The following is an 18879-nucleotide window of genomic DNA, read 5'->3' on the forward strand; positions in this document are numbered from 1 at the left end:
TCTCAGGACAGATCTGAGGTGTTGGTCAGTTAACTTGGATCTGTGATGGGCTTTGTTGATTTTCATGACGCTAAACGTCTGCTCACACACGTAGGGCCAAACAACACCAGCATCTTCTGCGCCGTCCTCCGGAGGAGCAGTAGCCGCCCGTTCTTGTGTTGACTGCTTGCTAGCATAGTTTGCATGCTTCGTGGCAAAGTGACGGCTGATATTGTACTCTTTGAAAACCGCAACAGCTTCTTGGCATATCAGACATACAGCCGTTGATCGGACTTCAGTGAAGAAGTATTTTGTTGTCCACTCCTTATTAAACACTCGGCATTCGCTGTCCACTTTCCTTCTCTTTGGTCCGCTCATTTTCACAGAAGGGCTTAATGGTGACGTGAAACCAGTGAAAATTAAAGTGAAATAAAGAGAAATACGCGCCACTCCAACAACGGTCAATGTGTTTTGAGTGCGCCATCTATTGGGGAAACGTGGGCATTGCAGGGAAAGGGGGAAAAAGGAGGTTTTTACTATAATTTGGACAAGTTCGGCGGGCCGGATTAAAAAGCCTAACGGGCCGTATGTGGCCCGCGGGCCGTAGTTTGCCCATGTCTGGTCTAGACAGTAGTTCATTACGTAGGGAATAGGTCCCAGCCTTGGTCTAGACAGTAGTGCATTACATAGACAGTAGTGCATTACATAGGGAATAGGGCCCAGCCTTGGTCTAGACAGTAGTTCATTACGTAGGGAATAGGTCCCAGCCTTGGTCTAGACAGTAGTGCATTACATAGACAGTAGTGCATTACATAGGGAATAGGGCCCAGCCTTGGTCTAGACAGTAGTTCATTACGTAGGGAATAGGTCCCAGCCTTGGTCTAGACAGTAGTGCATTACATAGACAGTAGTGCATTACATAGGGAATAGGGCCCAGCCTTGGTCTAGACAGTAGTGCATTACATAGACAGTAGTGCATTACATAGGGAATAGGGCCCAGCCTTGGTCTAGACAGTAGTTCATTACATAGGGAATAGGGCCCAGCCTTGGTCTAGACAGTAGTTCATTACATAGACAGTAGTGCATTACATAGGGAATAGGGCCCAGCCTTGGTCTAGACAGTAGTTCATTACGTAGGGAATAGGTCCCAGCCTTGGTCTAGACAGTAGTGCATTACATAGACAGTAGTGCATTACATAGGGAATAGGGCCCAGCCTTGGTCTAGACAGTAGTTCATTACATAGGGAATAGGGCCCAGCCTTGGTCTAGACAGTAGTTCATTACATAGGGAATAGGGCCCAGCCTTGGTCTAGACAGTAGTTCATTACATAGGGAATAGGGCCCAGCCTTGGTCTAGACAGTAGGTACTAATTTCTTTCCTCCTGTTCCACCTAAAGCTTCATGGCAGGAAGCAGCACATCAGAGCCCTACTGATCGACAGAGTTATGCTACAGCATGAGGTAGGACCTCTGTCGGTCTCTATCTCGCTCTCTGTCTCGCTTGCTCTGTCTCGCTCGCTCTCTGTCTCGCTCGCTCTCTGTCTCGCTCGCTCTCTGTCTCGCTCGATCTGTGTCTCTCTCGCTCTGTGTCTCTCTCGCTCTGTGTCTCTCTCGCTCTGTGTCTCTCTCGCTCTGTGTCTCTCTCTCGCTCTGTGTCTCTCTCTCGCTCTGTGTCTCTCTCTCGCTCTGTGTCTCTCTCTCGCTCTGTGTGTGTGTGCTATCCATTCTCAAGTGTCTGCTGCTGTCATGGAATAATCTGTCCGTGTTTCTATTACCCCTGGTAGGAACCCAGCTGCTGTTTAACTGTCATGTGTTTTGTGTTGTCCAGCTTCGTAAGCTAACAGTGGAGGGGTGTGAGTACAGGAGTATCCACCAGGAACTGATGAGGGATCTGCTGAGGCTATCCACCAGCACCTACAGTCAGGTTAGCCCAGTTCACTGTTTTAGAGTTCACTCCCCCACACGTTTGTTTTAGAGTTCACTCCCCCACACACGTTTGTTTTAGAGTTCACTCCCCCACACACGTTTGTTTTAGAGTTCACTCCCCCACACACGTTTGTTTTAGAGTTCACTCCCCCACACACGTTTGTTTTAGAGTTCACTCCCCCACACACGTTTGTTTTAGAGTTCACTCCCCCACACACGTTTGTTTTAGAGTTCACTCCCCACACACGTTTGTTTTAGAGTTCACTCCCCCACACACGTTTGTTTTAGAGTTCACTCCCACACACACGTTTGTTTTAGAGTTCACTCCCCCACACACGTTTGTTTTAGAGTTCACTCCCCCACACACGTTTGTTTTAGAGTTCAGGAAAATGGTGTCAGGAAAGTAACCTCACATTCAATGTCAACAAAACAAAGGAGATGATTGTGGACTTCAGGAAACAGCAGAAGGAGCAGCCCCCTATCTACATTGACGGGACAGTAGTGGAGAGTAGTGGAGTGGTGGAGAGGGTGGAAAGTTCCTCGGCGTACACATCACTGACAAACTGAAATGGTCCACCCACACAGACAGCTTCGTGAAGAAGGCGCATCAGCGTCTCTTCAAGCTCAGGAGGCTGAAGAAATTTGGCTTGTCACCAAAAACACTCACAAACTTTTACAGATGCACAATCGAGAGCATCCTGTCGGGCTGTATCACCACCTGGTACAGCAGCTGCTCCGCCCACAACCGTAAGGCTCCCCAGAGGGTAGTGAGGCCTGCACAACGCATCACCAGTGGAAAACTACCTGGTCTCCAGGACACATACACTACCTGAGCCACTGCCTGTTCACCCCACTATCATCCAGAAGGCGAGGTCAGTACAGGTGCATCAAAGCGGGACCGAGAGACTGAAAAACAGCTTCTGTCTCAAGGCCATCAGGCTGTTAAACAGCCACCACTAACATTGAGTGGCTGCTGCCAACATACTGACACAACTCCAGCCACTTTAATAATGGAAAAATTGATGTAATCAATTTATCACTTGCCACTTTATATTATATAATATTTACTTACCCTAAATTACTCATCTCATATGTATATACTGTACGCTATACCATCTACTGCATCTTGCCATCTTTATATAATTAAATGTATCACTAGCCACTTTAAACAATGCCACTTTATATAATGTTCTCATACCCCACATTACTCATCTCATATGTATATACTGTACTCTATACCATTGACTGCATCTTGCCTATGCCGTTCAGCCATCACTCATTTATATATTTTTATGTACATATTCATATTCATTCCTTTTCACTTGTGTGTATAAGGTAGTTGTGAAATTGTTAGGTTATATTACTTGTTAGATATTACTGCTGTCACGTTCTGACCATCGTTCGTGTGTGTGTTTTCCTTGTTTTAGTGTTGGTCAGGACGTGAGCTGGGTGGGCATTCTATGTTGTGTGTCTGGTTTGTCCATTTCTATGTTAGGCCTGATATGGTTCCCAATCAGAGGCAGGTGTTAGTCATTTTCTCTGATTGGGAACCATATTTAGGTAGCCTGTTTTGTGTTTGTGGCAACAGATAGGACTGTTTTGGTTTTTTCACGTTTCTTGTTTTATGTAGTCAGTTGTTCATGTGTACATTACATATTAAAAAGAACCATGGACACTTACCACACACATTTTGGTCCTCTGATCCTTTTCGCCTCTCCTCTTCGGAAGTAGAGGAGGAAATCCCTTACAGAATCACCCACCAACCAAGGACCAAGCGGCGTGGTAAACAGAGGCAGCAGCAACAGCAACAGCAGGAGAAGCGACAGGTGCAGCAGGAGCAACAGCAGAAGCAGCAGCAGCAGGAGTGCCGCCAGTCTGCCCAGTGCCGCCAGTCTGCCCAGTGCCACCAGTCTGCCCAGTGCCGCCAGTCTGCCCAGCGCCGCCAGTCTGCCCAGCGCCGCCAGTCTGCCCAGCGCCGCCAGTCTGCCCAGCGCCGCCAGTCTGCCCAGCGCCAGTCAGCCAGGATCTGCCAGAACTGCCAGTCAGCCAGGATCTGCCAGAACTGCCAGTCAGCCAGGATCTGCCAGAACTGCCAGTCAGCCAGGATCTGCCAGAACTGCCAGTCAGCCAGGATCTGCCAGAACTGCCAGTCAGCCAGGATCTGCCAGAACTGCCAGTCAGCCAGGATCTGCCAGAACTGCCAGTCAGCCAGGATCTGCCAGAACTGCCAGTCAGCCAGGATCCGCCAGGATCTGCCAGAACTGCCAGGATCCGCCAGTCAGCCAGGATCTTCCAGATCCGCCAGTCAGCCAGGATCCGCCAGTCAGCCAGGATCCGCCATTCAGCCAGGATCCGCCATTCAGCCAGGATCTGCCAGAACTGTCAGTCAACCAGGATCCGCCATTCAGCCAGGATCCGCCATTCAGCCAGGATCCGCCATTCAGCCAGGATCCGCCATTCAGCCAGGATCCGCCATTCTGCCAGGATCCGCCATTCAGCCAGGATCTGCCAGGATCCGCCATTCAGCCAGGATCCGCCAGGATCCGCCATTCAGCCAGGATCCGCCATTCAGCCAGGATCCGCCTTCCAGCCAGGATCCGCCTTCCAGCCAGGATCCGCCTTCCAGCCAGGATCCGCCAGTCAGCCAGGATCCGCCATTCAGCCAGGATCCGCCATTCAGCCAGGATCCGCCATTCAGCCAGGATCTGCCAGGATCCGCCAGTCAGCCAGGATCCGCCATTTAGCCAGGATCTGCCAGAACTGCCAGTCAGCCAGGATCCGCCAGGATCTGCCGGAACCGACAGTCAGCCAGGATCTGACGGAACCGCCAGTCAGCCAGGATCTGACGGAACCGCCAGCCAGCCAGGATCTGCTCGATTCATCAACCTGCCTGAGCTTCCTCTCAGTCCTGAGCTTCCTCTCAGTCCTGAGCTTCCTCTCAGTCCTGAGCTTCTTCTCAGTCCTGAGCTTCTTCTCAGTCCTGAGCTGCCCCTCAGTCCGGAGCTGCTCCTCAGTCCAGTGTGGCCCGTTGTTAGGGTTCCTAGGCCAAGGTTAGCGGCGAGGGTTGCCACTCAAGGGACGCTAAGGAAGGGGACTAAGACAATTATGGAGTGGGGTCCACGTCCAGCGCCAGAGCCTCCACCGCGGACAGATGCCCACCCAGACCCTCCCCTATAGGTTTAGGTTGTGTGTTCGGAGTCCGCACCTTGGGGGGGGGTACTGTCACGTTTTGACCATCGTTCGTGTGTGTTTTCCTTGTTTTAGTTTTGGTCAGGACGTGAGCTGGGTGGGCATTCTATGTTGTGTGTCTGGTTTGTCCATTTCTATGTTAGGCCTGATATGGTTCTCAATCAGAGGCAGGTGTTAGTCATTGTCTCTGATTGGGAACCATATTTAGGTAGCCTGTTTTGTGTTTGTGGCACCAGATAGGACTGTTTTGTTTTTTTCACGTTTCTTGTTTTGTAGATTGTAGTACTTTCATCTTTATTAAAGATGCACAAAACTAACCACGCTGCATTTTGGTCCGCCTCTCTTTCCCCACAAGAAAACCATTACAACTGCATTGTCGGAACTAGAAGCACAAGCATTTCGCTACATTTGCATTAACACCTGTGTATGTGACATACATTTGATTTAATTTTAATAGTTATTGCTTAAGCTATGTGATTTGAGGGAGTCTACAGGAAGAGCTATATTTGACATAATTGACACTTAAATGAAGAAGAGGAGCGTTCCGTGATCCAATTGTGTGAGTTTTGCAGCAGATAATGCTGCTGTCATGTAAGGTCTGGGTATTTAGGGGTGGCAGCACTTCTGAAGACCCGAAATGAAAATGTGTACTTGGTTGCCATTTGATACACATAGCTGCAGAGAGGGCGTCGAGGCAGCTCAGTCTTAATACTGAAGACTTTCTCTTAACCATCTTTTACTATCTCGACAAGTGTAGCAAGAGGAATGCTTCTCTGGGTGACCTACGGATCCCGTGTGACACTGATGTCAGGAAGATTATGAAGCGGGTATCTGCAAGATGGTTGTCCCTTGGCCAGTGTATCTACAAATCCCCCGCCTGGCTCTACAAATCACCAGCCTGGCTCTACAGATCCCCAGCCTGGCTCTACAAATCCCCAGCCTGGCTCTACAAATCCCCCGCCTGGCTCTACAAATCCCCCGCCTGGCTCTACAAATCCCCCGCCTGGCTCTACAAATCCCCCGCCTGGCTCTACAAATCCCCCACATGGCTCTACAAATCCCCCGCCTGGCTCCTCCGAACCTCCACCTGGCTCCTCCGAGCCCCCACCTGAATCCTCCGATCCCCCACCTGAATCCTCCGAGCCCCCACCTGGCTCCTTTGGAAGCAAAGTCACGCCATCCTCCATCAAATGTGGACCTGCTGACAAAATCTTCGACCTGACTCTGTTCAAGCAAAGGGATATCAGGGACAAAGTGGCAGAAAAAGTAAAAGAAGGACCAAAAGATCTTACCAAACCTGAGAAAGTCTTGAAAATTCTCACAGATCCTGTATCAAAAATCTAAGCATACTTTTTACAGAGAGCCATGCCAAGTTTTTGATGTCGGAAATCTGATTCTACAACGAGAGGATATATACCCAAAATACCTCCGTTTGTTGGTCACGTTATGGTGAGAAATCTGATTCTACAACGAGAGGATATATACCCAAAATACCTCCGTTTGTTGGTCACGTTATGGTGAGAAATCTGATTCTACATGAGAGGATATATACCCAAAATACCTCCGTTTGTTGGTCACGTTATGTTGAGAAATCTGATTCTACAACGAGAGGATATATACCCAAAATACCTCCGTTTGTTGGTCACGTTATGTTGAGAAATCTGATTCTACAACGAGAGGATATATACCCAAAATACCTCCTTTTGTTGGTCACGTTATGTTGAAATCTGATTCTACAACGAGAGGATATATACCCAAAATACCTCTGTTTGTTGGTCACGTTATGTTGAGATCTGATTCTACAACGAGAGGATATATACCCAAAATACCTCCGTTTGTTGGTCACGTTATGGTGAGAAATCTGATTCTACAACGAGAGGATATATACCCAAAATACCTCCGTTTGTTGGTCACGTTATGTTGAGATCTGATTCTACAACGAGAGGATATATACCCAAAATACCTCTGTTTGTTGGTCACGTTATGTTGAGATCTGATTCTACAACGAGAGGATATATACCCAAAATACCTCTGTTTGTTGGTCACGTTATGGTGAGAAATCTGATTCTACAACGAGAGGATATATACCCAAAATACCTCCGTTTGTTGGTCACGTTATGTTGAGATCTGATTCTACAACGAGAGGATATATACCCAAAATACCTCCGTTTGTTGGTCACGTTATGTTGAGATCTGATTCTACAACGAGAGGATATATACCCAAAATACCTCCGTTTGTTGGTCACGTTATGGTGAGAAATCTGATTCTACAACGAGAGGATATATACCCAAAATACCTCCGTTTGTTGGTCACATTATGTTGAGATCTGATTCTACAACGAGAGGATATATACCCAAAATACCTCTGTTTGTTGGTCACGTTATGTTGAGATCTGATTCTACAACGAGAGGATATATACCCAAAATACCTCCTTTTGTTGGTCACGTTATGGTGAGAAATCTGATTCTACAACGAGATGAGAAATCCACCGGACATAGCGGCCACGACAACGGCAAAAAAAAATCCAAATTATATCCATAATATCGACAGAACCATGGCAAACGTTTTTTTATAATCAATCCTCAAGTTGTTTTTCAAATATCTATTCGATAATATATCAACCGGGACAATTGGCTTTTCAGTAGGAGCGAGAGGAAAAATGACTACCTTTATCTTTTACTCAAGAATCACTCTGAGAGCCCTCAGCTGGCCACCTACGCAATATAGTCATTTACGCTCATTCTTCAACATAAAGGCGTGAAACTACGTTGCTGTAGACACCTTAGGGAATACGTAGAAAAATGAATCTGGTTGATATCCCTTTAAATGGGGGATAGGCATGCATAGGAACACAACGGTTTCAAAATAAGAGGCACTTCCTGATTGGATTTTCCTCAGGGTTTCGCCTGCAATATCAGTTCTGTTATACTCGCAGACAATATTTTGACAGTTTTGGAAACTTTAGAGTGTTTTCTATCCTAAGCTGTCAATTATATGCATATTCTAGCATCTGGTCCTGCAAATCTGTCTAGGGAAATGATTTCCTGAACGTTTGAAGGTCTCCAGGTGATTTGTTCTCACCCACTGTTTCCTATAATAGCTTTTTGTTTTTTATTATGGGCAACGTGTTTATTTGATACTGATGCTGTTCTTCAAACATTTGTTCTTATCATATCAGAGTTGAATAAATAATAATAGTGTATAAGACTTTTGTACATTTTGTACCTAAACCTAAACAAATAATGTATTTGTTTAATAAAATAAAAAAAGCTCCAGAAAAACGGCCTTTTGTGTTCTTTCTAATTGCATCTTGTTAGTGACTTTTACCATATGTTTAAATGGAATGCTGTCAAGAAAGAAAGTATTCCCATCGATTTTATATGCCCGATTTGGTACAATTCTATAATTGCTATCAGACTCACAAACAGCGCATGCCACACGCTTCTGGTACTCTAAAAAGTGGTACAGGGCTGGCAGGTCTGTAAATGGCACATATAATATCATATATTGTACCTCAAAACATATTGGAGGAGAAGTCTGAACAATGGGTTTTGTCTTTTGTTTTTTGAGGAAGTGGAGAGGATAGACGATGCAAGGAATCAAGGAAAATCTATTAAGAAAGAAACACCATTTGAGTGTCTCTCCCCCCATGTGTGCTCCTCCAGGTGCGTAGCCGGGCTCAGAGTGTGCTGTTCACGGCTCTGGGAACCTATAACTTCTGCTGCAGGGACGTGATCCCCCGTGTGCTGGAGTTCCTGGAACCAGACCGCTCCGACGTCACACAGCAGCAGTTCAAAGTAGGACTGTCTCTGTCCTGTCTCGCTCTCTGTCCTGTCTCGCTCTCTGTCCTGTCTCGCTCTCTGTCCTGTCTCGCTCTCTGTCCTGTTTCTCCAATACTCTTATTCTGTCCACACACACACACGCACACACGCACACGCACACACACACACACGGTCGAGGCTGGTTATTGCAAATTGATTGATCAATTAATTGATTAATTGTTGACCAATCGATTGATTGAGTCATTTTTTGATCAATCAGCTGACTAAATTATTGTTTGACTGACTGATTGAATGAATGTGAATGAAAATACTTATTTTCCACCATAATTTGCAAATAAATTCATAAAAAAATCCTACAATGTGATTTTCTGGATTTGTTTTTTGTTCTTCTAATTTTGTCCGTCTTAGTTGAAGTGTACCTATGATGAAAATTACAGGCCTCTCTCATCTTTTTAAGTGGGAGAACTTGCACAATTGGTGGCTGACTAAATACTTTTTTGCCCCACTGTAAATGGAGAAAATTTTAAATAACTGATCCCTCTTCCTTCTATTGCCCCATCCTTCATTGTCTTTATCCTTCCTCATCTCTCTCCGCTCTCCCTCCTCTCGTTCTCTCTCCTCCCGCTCTCTCTCTCCTCCCGCTCTCTCTCTCCTCCCGCTCTCTCTCTCCTCTCGCTCTCTCTCTCTCCTCTCGCTCTCTCCTCTCGCTCTCTCTCTCCTCGCTCTGCTCTCTCTCCTCTCTCTGCCTCTCTCCTCTCGCTCTCTCTCTCCTCTCGCTCTCTCTCTCCTCTTGCTCTCTCTCTCCTCTCGCTCTCTCTCTCCTCTTGCTCTCTCTCTCTCTCCTCTCGCTCTCTCTCCTCTTTCTGCTCTCTGCTCTCTCTGCCTCTCTCCTCTCGCTCTCTCTCTCCTCTCTCGCTCTCTCTCTGCTCTCTCTCCCTCTCTCTCCTGCTCCTCTCGCTCTCTCTCCTCTCGCTCTCTCTCTCTCTCTCTCCTCTCTCTCTCGCTCTCTCTCTCTTCTCTCTCGCTCTCTCTCTCTCCTCTCGCTCTCTCCTCTCGCTCTCTCTCCTCTCGCTCGCTCTCTCTCCTCTCGCTCTGCTCTCTCTCTCTCTCTCGCTCTCTCTCTCCTCTCGCTCTCTCTCTCCTCTTGCTCTCTCTCTCTCTCTCGCTCTCTCTCTCTCTTCTCTCGCTCTCTCTCTCCCTCTCTTGCTCTCTCTCTCCTCTCTCTCCTCTCGCTCTCTCTCTCCTCTTGCTCTCTCTCTCCTCTCGCTCTCTCTCTCTCTCGCTCTCTCTCTCGCTCTCTCTGCCTCTCTCTGCTCCTCTCCTCTCGCTCTCTTCTCGCTCTCTCTCCTCTCTCTCTCTCTCTGCTCTCTCACTCTCTCTCCTCCCCGCTCTCTCTCCTCCCGCTCTCTCTCCTCTTCTCGCTCTCTCTCTCTCCTCTCGCTCTCTCTCTCCGCTCTCGCTCTCTCTCTCCTCTCGCTCTCGCTCCTTCGCTCCTCTCGCTCTGCTCTCTCTCCTCGCTCTCTGCCTCTCTCCTCTCTCGCTCTCTCTCTCGCTCTCTCTCTCCTCTTGCTCTCTCTCTCCTCTTGCTCTCTCTCTCTCTCTTGCTCTCTCTCTCTCCTCTTGCTCTCTCTCTCCTCTCTCGCTCTCTCCTCTCCTCTCGCTCTCTCTCTCCTCTCGCTCTCTCTCTCGGGCGCTCTCTCTCCTCTCGGGCGCTCTCTCTCTCCTCTCGCTCTCTCTCTCCTCTCTCTCTCGGCGCTCTCTCTCTCTCCTCTCGGGCGCTCTCTCTCTCTCCTCTCGGGCGCTCTCTCTCTCTCCTCTCGGGCGCTCTCTCTCTCTCCTCTCGGGCGCTCTCTCTCTCTCCTCTCGGGCGCTCTCTCTCTCTCTCTCCTCGGGCGCTCTCTCTCTCTCTCGGGCGCTCTCTCTCTCCTCACGGCGCTCTCTCTCTCCTCTCGGGCGCTCTCTCTCTCTCACGGGCGCTCTCCGGGCGCTCTCTCTCGCGCTCTCTCTCTCCTCCCTCTCTCGCTCGCTCTCTCTCCTCTCCTCCCTCTCTCGCCTCGCTCTCTCTCTCGCCTCTCCTCTCGCTCGCGCTCTCTCTCCTCTCGCTCGCGTTCTCTCTCCTCTCGCTCGCGTTCTCTCTCCTCTCGCTCGCCTTCTCTCTCCTCTCGCTCACGTTCTCTCTCTCTCTCTCTCTAGGGTGCCTTATACTGTCTCTTGGGGAACCACAGTGGGGTGTGCCTGGCCAACCTGCACGACTGGGACTGCATCACCCTGACCTGGCCTGCCATCGTCCGCTCAGGACTTAGCTCAGCTATGTCCCTGGAGAAGCCCTCCATCGTCCGCCTGTTCGACGACCTCGCTGACAAGATCCACCGCCAGTACGAGACCATCGGCATAGACTTTGCTGTAAGAGTCTCTTCCTGCCTTTCCATTGGTCATAATTATCATTACAACCATCTGGGTTTTAATGACACCATGTCAACTTGATCTGAAGTGAAAGTAATAACGTCATGACATCATTACTGCAGCTCGAGACCTCGTCCTATATAACATGTATAATAATATCTGATTAAACCTCTTAACTGTAATGTAGATCCCATCAGAATGCCGTGCGGTGGCGGTGCAGCTCCAGACCTCTGGTGTTCCTCTGCCCCCGGAACCTGTCCCCTCAGACCAAGAAGAAGCAGAGGGCCTCAGGAAGCAGGAGGAGAAGAACTTAGACTCTGAACAGTGAGTACATATCTATTTTATCAGACAGCAAGAAGAGGTGTCCAGCTAAAGAATAAACACTACCATACTGTTGTTGGACTGTGCACAAAATCATCAACTTGCATTTGTATTGGTGTATTATTACACTAGCAAAGGTCGACCAGTTCCCATTGTTAAACTAATCGCTCAGTTATGTCTACAGTATAATGTCCACACACTTTCCAAACTACTACTGTGCTGTCTCCCTCAGGAAATATGACAAGCTGGTTGGTGAACTTCTGGACCGCCTCAATGACAGAAACATGTAGGTTCACCTCACCCCGATGACAGAAACATGTAGGTTCACCTCACCCCGATGACAGAAACATGTAGGTTCACCTCATCCCGATGACAGAAACGTGTAGGTTCACCTCATCCCGATGTCAGAAACGTGTAGGTTCACCTCATCCCGATGACAGAAACATGTAGGTTCACCTCATCCCGATGTCTGAGGCGTGTAGGTTCACCTCATCCCGATGACAGAAACATGTAGGTTCACCTCATCCCGATGTCAGACTGAGGCGTGTAGGTTCACCTCATCCCGATGACAGAAACATGTCGTCCCCATGACTGAGGCCTTTCACCTCATCCCGATGACAGAAACATGTAGGTTCACCTCATCCCGATGACAGAAACATGTAGGTTCACCTCATCCCGATGACTGAGGCCTGTAACCTCATCCCGATGACAGAAACATGTAGGTTCACCTCATCCCGATGACTGAGGCCTGTAGGTTCACCTCGTCCCGATGACTGAGGCCTGCAGGTTCACCTCATCCCGATGACTGAGGCCTGCAGAAACGTGTAGGTTCACCTCATCCCGATGACTGAGGCCTGCAGGTTCACGTCCCGATGACTGAGGCCTGCAGGTTCACCTCGTCCCGATGACTGAGGCCTGCGGGTTCACCTCGTCCCGATGACTGAGGCCTGCAGGTTCACCTCGTCCCCATCCGAGGCCTGACCTGACAGAAACATGTAGGTTCACCTCGTCCCAATGACTGAGGCCTGCAGGTTCACCTCGTCCCCATGACTGAGGCCTGCAGGTTCACCTCGTCCCGATGACAGAAACATGTAGGTTCACCTCGTCCCGATGACTGAGGCCTTTCACCTCGTCCCCATGACTGAGGCCTGCAGGTTCACCTCATCCCCATGACTGAGGCCTGTAGGTTCACCTCGTCCCGATGACTGAGGCCTGCAGGTTCACCTCGTCCCGATGACTGAGGCCTGCAGGTTCACCTCGTCCCGATGACTGAGGCCTGCAGGTTCAGAATGACTGAGGTAGGTTCACCTCATCCCCATGACTGAGGCCTGCAGGTTCACCTCGTCCCGATGACTGAGGCCTGCAGGTTCACCTCGTCCCGATGACTGAGGCCTGCAGGTTCACCTCGTCCCCATGACTGAGGCCTGCAGGTTCACCTCATCCCCATGACTGAGGCCTGCGGGTTCACCTCGTCCCGATGACTGAGGCCTGCAGGTTCACCTCGTCCCGATGACTGAGGCCTGCAGGTTCACCTCGTCCCGATGACCCTGCAGGTTCACCTGTCCCGATGACTGAGGCCTGCAGGTTCACCTCGTCCCGATGACTGAGGCCTGTGGGTTCACCTCGTCCCGATGACTGAGGCCTGCAGGTTCACCTCGTCCCGATGACTGAGGCCTGCGGGTTCACCTCGTCCCCATGACTGAGGCCTGCGGGTTCACCTCGTCCCGATGACAGAAACATGTAGGTTCACCTGATGACAGAAACATGTTCACCTCGTCCCGATGACTGAGGCCTGCAGACTGAGGCCTGCAGGTTCACCTCGTCCCGATGACTGAGGCCTGCAGGTTCACCTCGTCCCCATGACTGAGGCCTGCAGGTTCACCTCGTCTCGATGACTGAGGCCTGCAGGTTCACCGATGACTGAGGCCTGCGGGTTCACCTCGTCCCGATGACTGAGGCCTGCAGGTTCACCTCGTCCCGATGACTGGGGCCTCCCTCGTCCCGATGACTGACCGACGTTACAATAATATCCTGTCGGCTCTATTTCTTACATTTCTATCTTCAACATTTAAAATTCCACGAAATACCAAAATGTCTGTTGCTAATGGACGACTTCAGGCAGTTTCAAAACATTTTCCACCTCCTGAACACACCTGCTTTATGTTGCAGGCCCTGGAAGTTTGAGCACATTGCCATTGGCTTCATGTCTCTGTTACTGAGGGATGACCACCCCCTCCCCTCCCCCGCTGTCCTTTTCTTCGTCAAGAGCCTCAACCATGACTCCCTCCTGGTCCGCAAGGTGGGCACTGCCACAGCAACCTCTCTGTCCATATACACTCTCTGTCCATACACTTTGTCCATACACACGTAGAATCATTGACACTCAGTCATGCGTTCAGTTTCATTCACTACATTGAGATAAAGTAAAAGAGATCTCTTCAAGATGGCAGCAGTCAACAACATTTCACACACAAATACACTTATCTTTATACATGTATATTCTCACCTCTGCTGTGGACTTGAATCATTTTGGTATTTCATTGTAAGATAGAAACATCTTTATCCATGCATTTATTTCCCCACTAGGTGGCGATATCAGCTGTGGCAGGGATCATGAAGCAACTCAAGAGGCCACACAGAAAAGTACCAGTCAGCCCCAACACGCTCTGTAAGTAACCTGCACTTTGTCTCCTCACCAGTCCATTTACCTGGGTTTAAATAATATTTGTTTTGAACTGCGGTTGATTGTGTTTGCTCTGGCGCTGTAGAGCCAAAGGAATAGTCCCAAAATTGCAAACCCTGTCCACCTGGCACTCCAGGCAGGCTGAATCAAAGCATTTGAAAGAAAACAAATACTATTTGACCCCTGGTCAGATTTATAACAGCAGGGTTTGCACAAGGTGCTTAAACTGCTTGAATTTGGCACTCTGAAATTCAAGTACCGGAATACCTTGATAATCAGACCTTTTGTTGGTACTTGAAAAGTACTTGAGTTAAAATGAGGTGAGAACAGATCATTTTCAAATATATTTATGAAAAATATTAGAAAAATGTATTGGTCTTGCAAATGAATTTCCAGGCAGACTAGCGAGTTGTATTTCCCCACGTGTTTAGCTCTGTGTTTGCCAGGCGGGCTCGCTCATTCCACCCACAATGCCACTCAGCCAGGCCATACCTCACATCCACAGCTGAAATGCACAATGTAGATTCAATTCTGCCTTGGAATCTTTTTTTTCAGCTCATGAAACATTGGACCAACACTTTACATGTTGTAATTCTGTTCAGTGTAGTTTACTCACCACTACATCATTGGACCCCTCCAACCCACTCCTTGTAAGGTGCAAAAAATGACTCAAAGTTTGTCATTGGGTGAATAAGCCCTGAAGAGCCACATGAAGGGGGAATGACAATGCTGCATTCTGCGCTAGTGCCTGTTCTACATTGTGACTTTTTCTGCAACAACCTCCAGAGCTTCACGGGGAGCCCGCAATTTTCTGCTTTATCAAGTGGCAGCCGTGCTCCTGCCATTCTGGTTGTCATTCATGTGCCGTTTTCTTCACACAGCCCACCCGCTCTTCTCCTGACCGGCAACACTAAAGCTGCCAGTCTACAGCACAGTCATTAAGCTGGAATTGTGTAGTAATGTGAATAGGAATTGTGTGCACACCAGTAGGCATATCCATTAAATTCTGCTCATCAATACTTAAATGACATCGTCATTAGTGCTGACTTACCACTCATATATGTAGTAAGTAACTGAAACAACGTATTATTGCATAGAACTTGTTCCCCTCCCTCCCTCCTGTTGTGAGGTTGTGGTCGATATACTGCCATCTGGTGGCGACTGTAAACAATCACATAATATTCACGACTGCAAATTGATGATCCTAAAGATAAATGTTAGTGCTTCTGAAAAAACTTAAGTCCTGGAATTTAACTTGCCACTGCCTCCTGAGAACCCTGTAACAGATACATGCAGCTTATCTCACCACCTCCCTCTCTACCAAGTGGTTTGATAGCACAACTCAGGCCTGATAACCAGTGGCTCCAGTATAACAGTAACCTCATGGTCATCTCTCTTCCCTCTCTCCTTCTGTAACCACCTCTTCCCTCTCTACCAGGTGGTATGAAAGAGCTGGCTGGTTTGATGGATGTCAGGGGACAGGCCTGATAACCAGTGGCTCCAGTATAATTATTTGTAAGTCAGTAACCTCATGGTCATCTTGTTCCCTAGTTCCTTCTTCCTCCTACTTCCATCTGGTGGTATAGAAAGAATGGCTGGTTTGATGCAAATTGATGATCCTGATAAATGTTAGGCTTGAAAAAGTATAACAGTAACCTAATGGTCATCTCCTGTCCCTGTAACAGATACATCCTTCTTCCTCTTCTTCCCTCTCTACCAAGTGGTCTGATAGCAGGGGACAGGCCTGATAACCAGTGGCTCCAGTATAACAGTAACCTCATGGTCATCTCTCTTCCCTCTCCCTTCTTCCTCTTCTTCCCTCTCTACCAGGTGGTATGAAAGAGCTGGCTGGTTTGATAGCAGGCCTGATAACCAGTGGCTCCAGTATAACAGTAACCTCATGGTCATCTCTCTTCCCTCTCTCCTTCTTCCTCCTCTTCCCTCTCTACCAAGTGGTCTGAAAGAGCTGGGGTTTGACAGGCCTGATAACCAGTGGCTCCAGTATAACAGTAACCTCATGGTCATCTCTCTTCCCTCTCTCCTTCTTCCTCTTCTTCCCTCTCTACCAGGTGGTATGAAAGAGCTGGCTGGTTTGATAGCAGGGGACAGGCCTGATAACCAGTGGCTCCAGTATAACAGTAACCTCATGGTCATCTCTCTTCCCTCTCTCCTTCTTCCTCTTCTTCCCTCTCTACCAGGTGGTATGAAAGAGCTGGCTGGTTTGATAGCAGGGGACAGGCCTGATAACCAGTGGCTCCAGTATAACAGTAACCTCATGGTCATCTCTCTTCCCTCTCTCCTTCTTCCTCTTCTTCCCTCTCTACCAGGTGGTATGAAAGAGCTGGCTGGTTTGATAGCAGGGGACAGGCCTGATAACCAGTGGCTCCAGTATAACAGTAACCTCATGGTCATCTCTCTTCCCTCTCTCCTTCTTCCTCCTCTTCCCTCTCTATCAGGTGGTATGAAAGAGCTGGCTGGTTTGATAGCAGGGGACAGGCCTGATAACCAGTGGCTCCAGTATAACAGTAACCTCATGGTCATCTCTCTTCCCTCTCTCCTTCTTCCTCCTCTTCCCTCTCTACCAGGTGGTATGAAAGAGCTGGCTGGTTTGATAGCAGGGGACAGGCCTGATAACCAGTGGCTCCAGTATAACAGTAACCTCATGGTCATCTCTCTTCCCTCTCTCCTTCTTCCTCCTCTTCCCTCTCTACCAGGTGGTATGAAAGAGCTGGCTGGTTTGATAGCAGGGGACAGGCCTGATAACCAGTGGCTCCAGTATAACAGTAGCAGTCTGGTCCTCTCACTGCCTCTCTCCCTCTACCAGGTGGTCTAAAGGAGCCGGCTGGTCTGATAGCAGGGGACAGGCCTGATAACCAGTGGCTCCAGTATAACAGTAACCTCATGGTCATCTCTCTTCCCTCTCTCCTTCTTCCTCCTCTTCCCTCTCTACCAGGTGGTCTAAAAGAGCTGGCTGGTTTGATAGCAGGGGACAGGCCTGATAACCAGTGGCTCCAGTATAACAGTAGCCTCATGGTCATCTCTCTTCCCTCTCTCCTTCTTCCTCCTCTTCCCTCTCTACCAGGTGGTATGAAAGAGCTGGCTGGTCTGATAGCAGGGGACAGGCCTGATAACCAGTGGCTCCAGTATAACAGTAACCTCATGGTCATCTCTCTTCCCTCTCTCCTTCTTCCTCCTCTTCCCTCTCTACCAGGTGGTATGAAAGAGCTGGCTGGTTTGATAGCAGGGGACAGGCCTGATAACCAGTGGCTCCAGTATAACAGTAGCAGTCTGCCTCGTACCCAGCAGGACTGGGAGGGCTGTACGTTTGTAGAGAAGACTCACTGGGGATACTACAGCTGGCCACAGAAACTCATGATGTACGCTCCTTCTGAGGAGCAGCCCAAACAAGGACTGAGCAGGGAGGAGATGACAGAGGTGAGGAGATGACACACACACACACAATGGCCACAGTCCGGTGCTCTACCCTTGTCCCGAAGTGTGCACTCCTACACTCCCCCTCATGGATGTAAAATGAATTTATTAGTGTAAGGAATATGGTGGAAACTCCCTCCAGCCATGCATGCTTCCAATGCTTTTGAAATGCATGAGTGGGAGTGACAACGGCACACTTCTGGCTGAAGGGTAGAGAATCAGAATGCGTTCTCTCACTCTTGGAAAATGTATGTAACATCCTCTACTGTAAAAGGTGATATCTCATGTCCACTGTTATAACTGTTTTGTTTCTTCCCTCCAGCGAGAGCAGATCATCTACGACCACTTCTCAGATCCAGGATTCATCAACCAGCTGATTGAGTTCCTCTCTCTGGAGGACCGCAAGGGCAAGGACAAGTTCAGTCCCCGCAGGTTCTGCCTTTTCAAGGTGAGGGAGACACAGATCAGGATTTAACACTCACCCAATCTCAAAGGTCTTTCCTGAACCCTCATTGATACCTTGTTTCCTCTCTTCAAATGGTCTCCTTGCTTCCCTCTGACTTTTTCAAATGTAAACTGGGTGAGCATGAAAGATAGAAGCTACGTAAACGAGGGAAGACTTCTGAGAATGAACCTAGACAGTTTTTGTAGGCTAAGAATATGGTTGGAATGGTGGAATGGTGCTGCAATGGACAGCTGTCGCTTTACAGGCTCCTGACCAAGTCTGCTATTTTGGGTGTTTCTCTTTTTTTCACTGATCTTAACTTTATTTATACATAATGTTTCTTCCATCATTTCCTATGACCAAAAATAACTTCTGGACATCAGCACAGCGATCAATAACCTCAATTTTGATCATATTTCTACTTCAACAAGTCGGTGGCGCAGGACCACCAACTCTCGGAAGAGAAAGAGATGACGTGAGAGACCTGTGGGCACCCTGACGAAACTACTTCGGAGACTATATAAACCGCCTATACGCTCTGTTCTATTGGCGAATGTACAATCACAGGACAACAGACTGGACAAGTGCCATTCGAGACGATCCTATCAACGGGACCTTAAGAACTGTAATGTCCTATGTTTCTCGGCGTCGGGGCTGAACAAGGACAGGGATAATAATATACATCTAGCTGTATTTTATGTATCTGACATAACGGGGGG

The 18879-nt window shown here is 48.6% G+C and overlaps 1 protein-coding gene across 1 annotated transcript in view; it reads left to right on the forward strand.

Moving 5' to 3' along the window:
• The window catches only part of LOC135511343 (proteasome activator complex subunit 4B-like), a 97554-nt gene that overhangs the window by 47527 nt on the left and 31148 nt on the right, over positions 1-18879 (forward strand). The window contains 11 exon segments of the mRNA XM_064932888.1: positions 1377-1439; positions 1807-1902; positions 8760-8891; positions 11070-11279; positions 11467-11603; positions 11833-11886; positions 13770-13899; positions 14187-14268; positions 16353-16421; positions 17495-17718; positions 18038-18163. Of these exon segments, the coding sequence (XP_064788960.1) occupies positions 1377-1439; positions 1807-1902; positions 8760-8891; positions 11070-11279; positions 11467-11603; positions 11833-11886; positions 13770-13899; positions 14187-14268; positions 16353-16421; positions 17495-17718; positions 18038-18163 (1323 nt within the window).

This window comes from Oncorhynchus masou, chromosome 24 (assembly GCF_036934945.1).
Source record: "Oncorhynchus masou masou isolate Uvic2021 chromosome 24, UVic_Omas_1.1, whole genome shotgun sequence".
Lineage (NCBI taxonomy): Eukaryota > Metazoa > Chordata > Actinopteri > Salmoniformes > Salmonidae > Oncorhynchus > Oncorhynchus masou.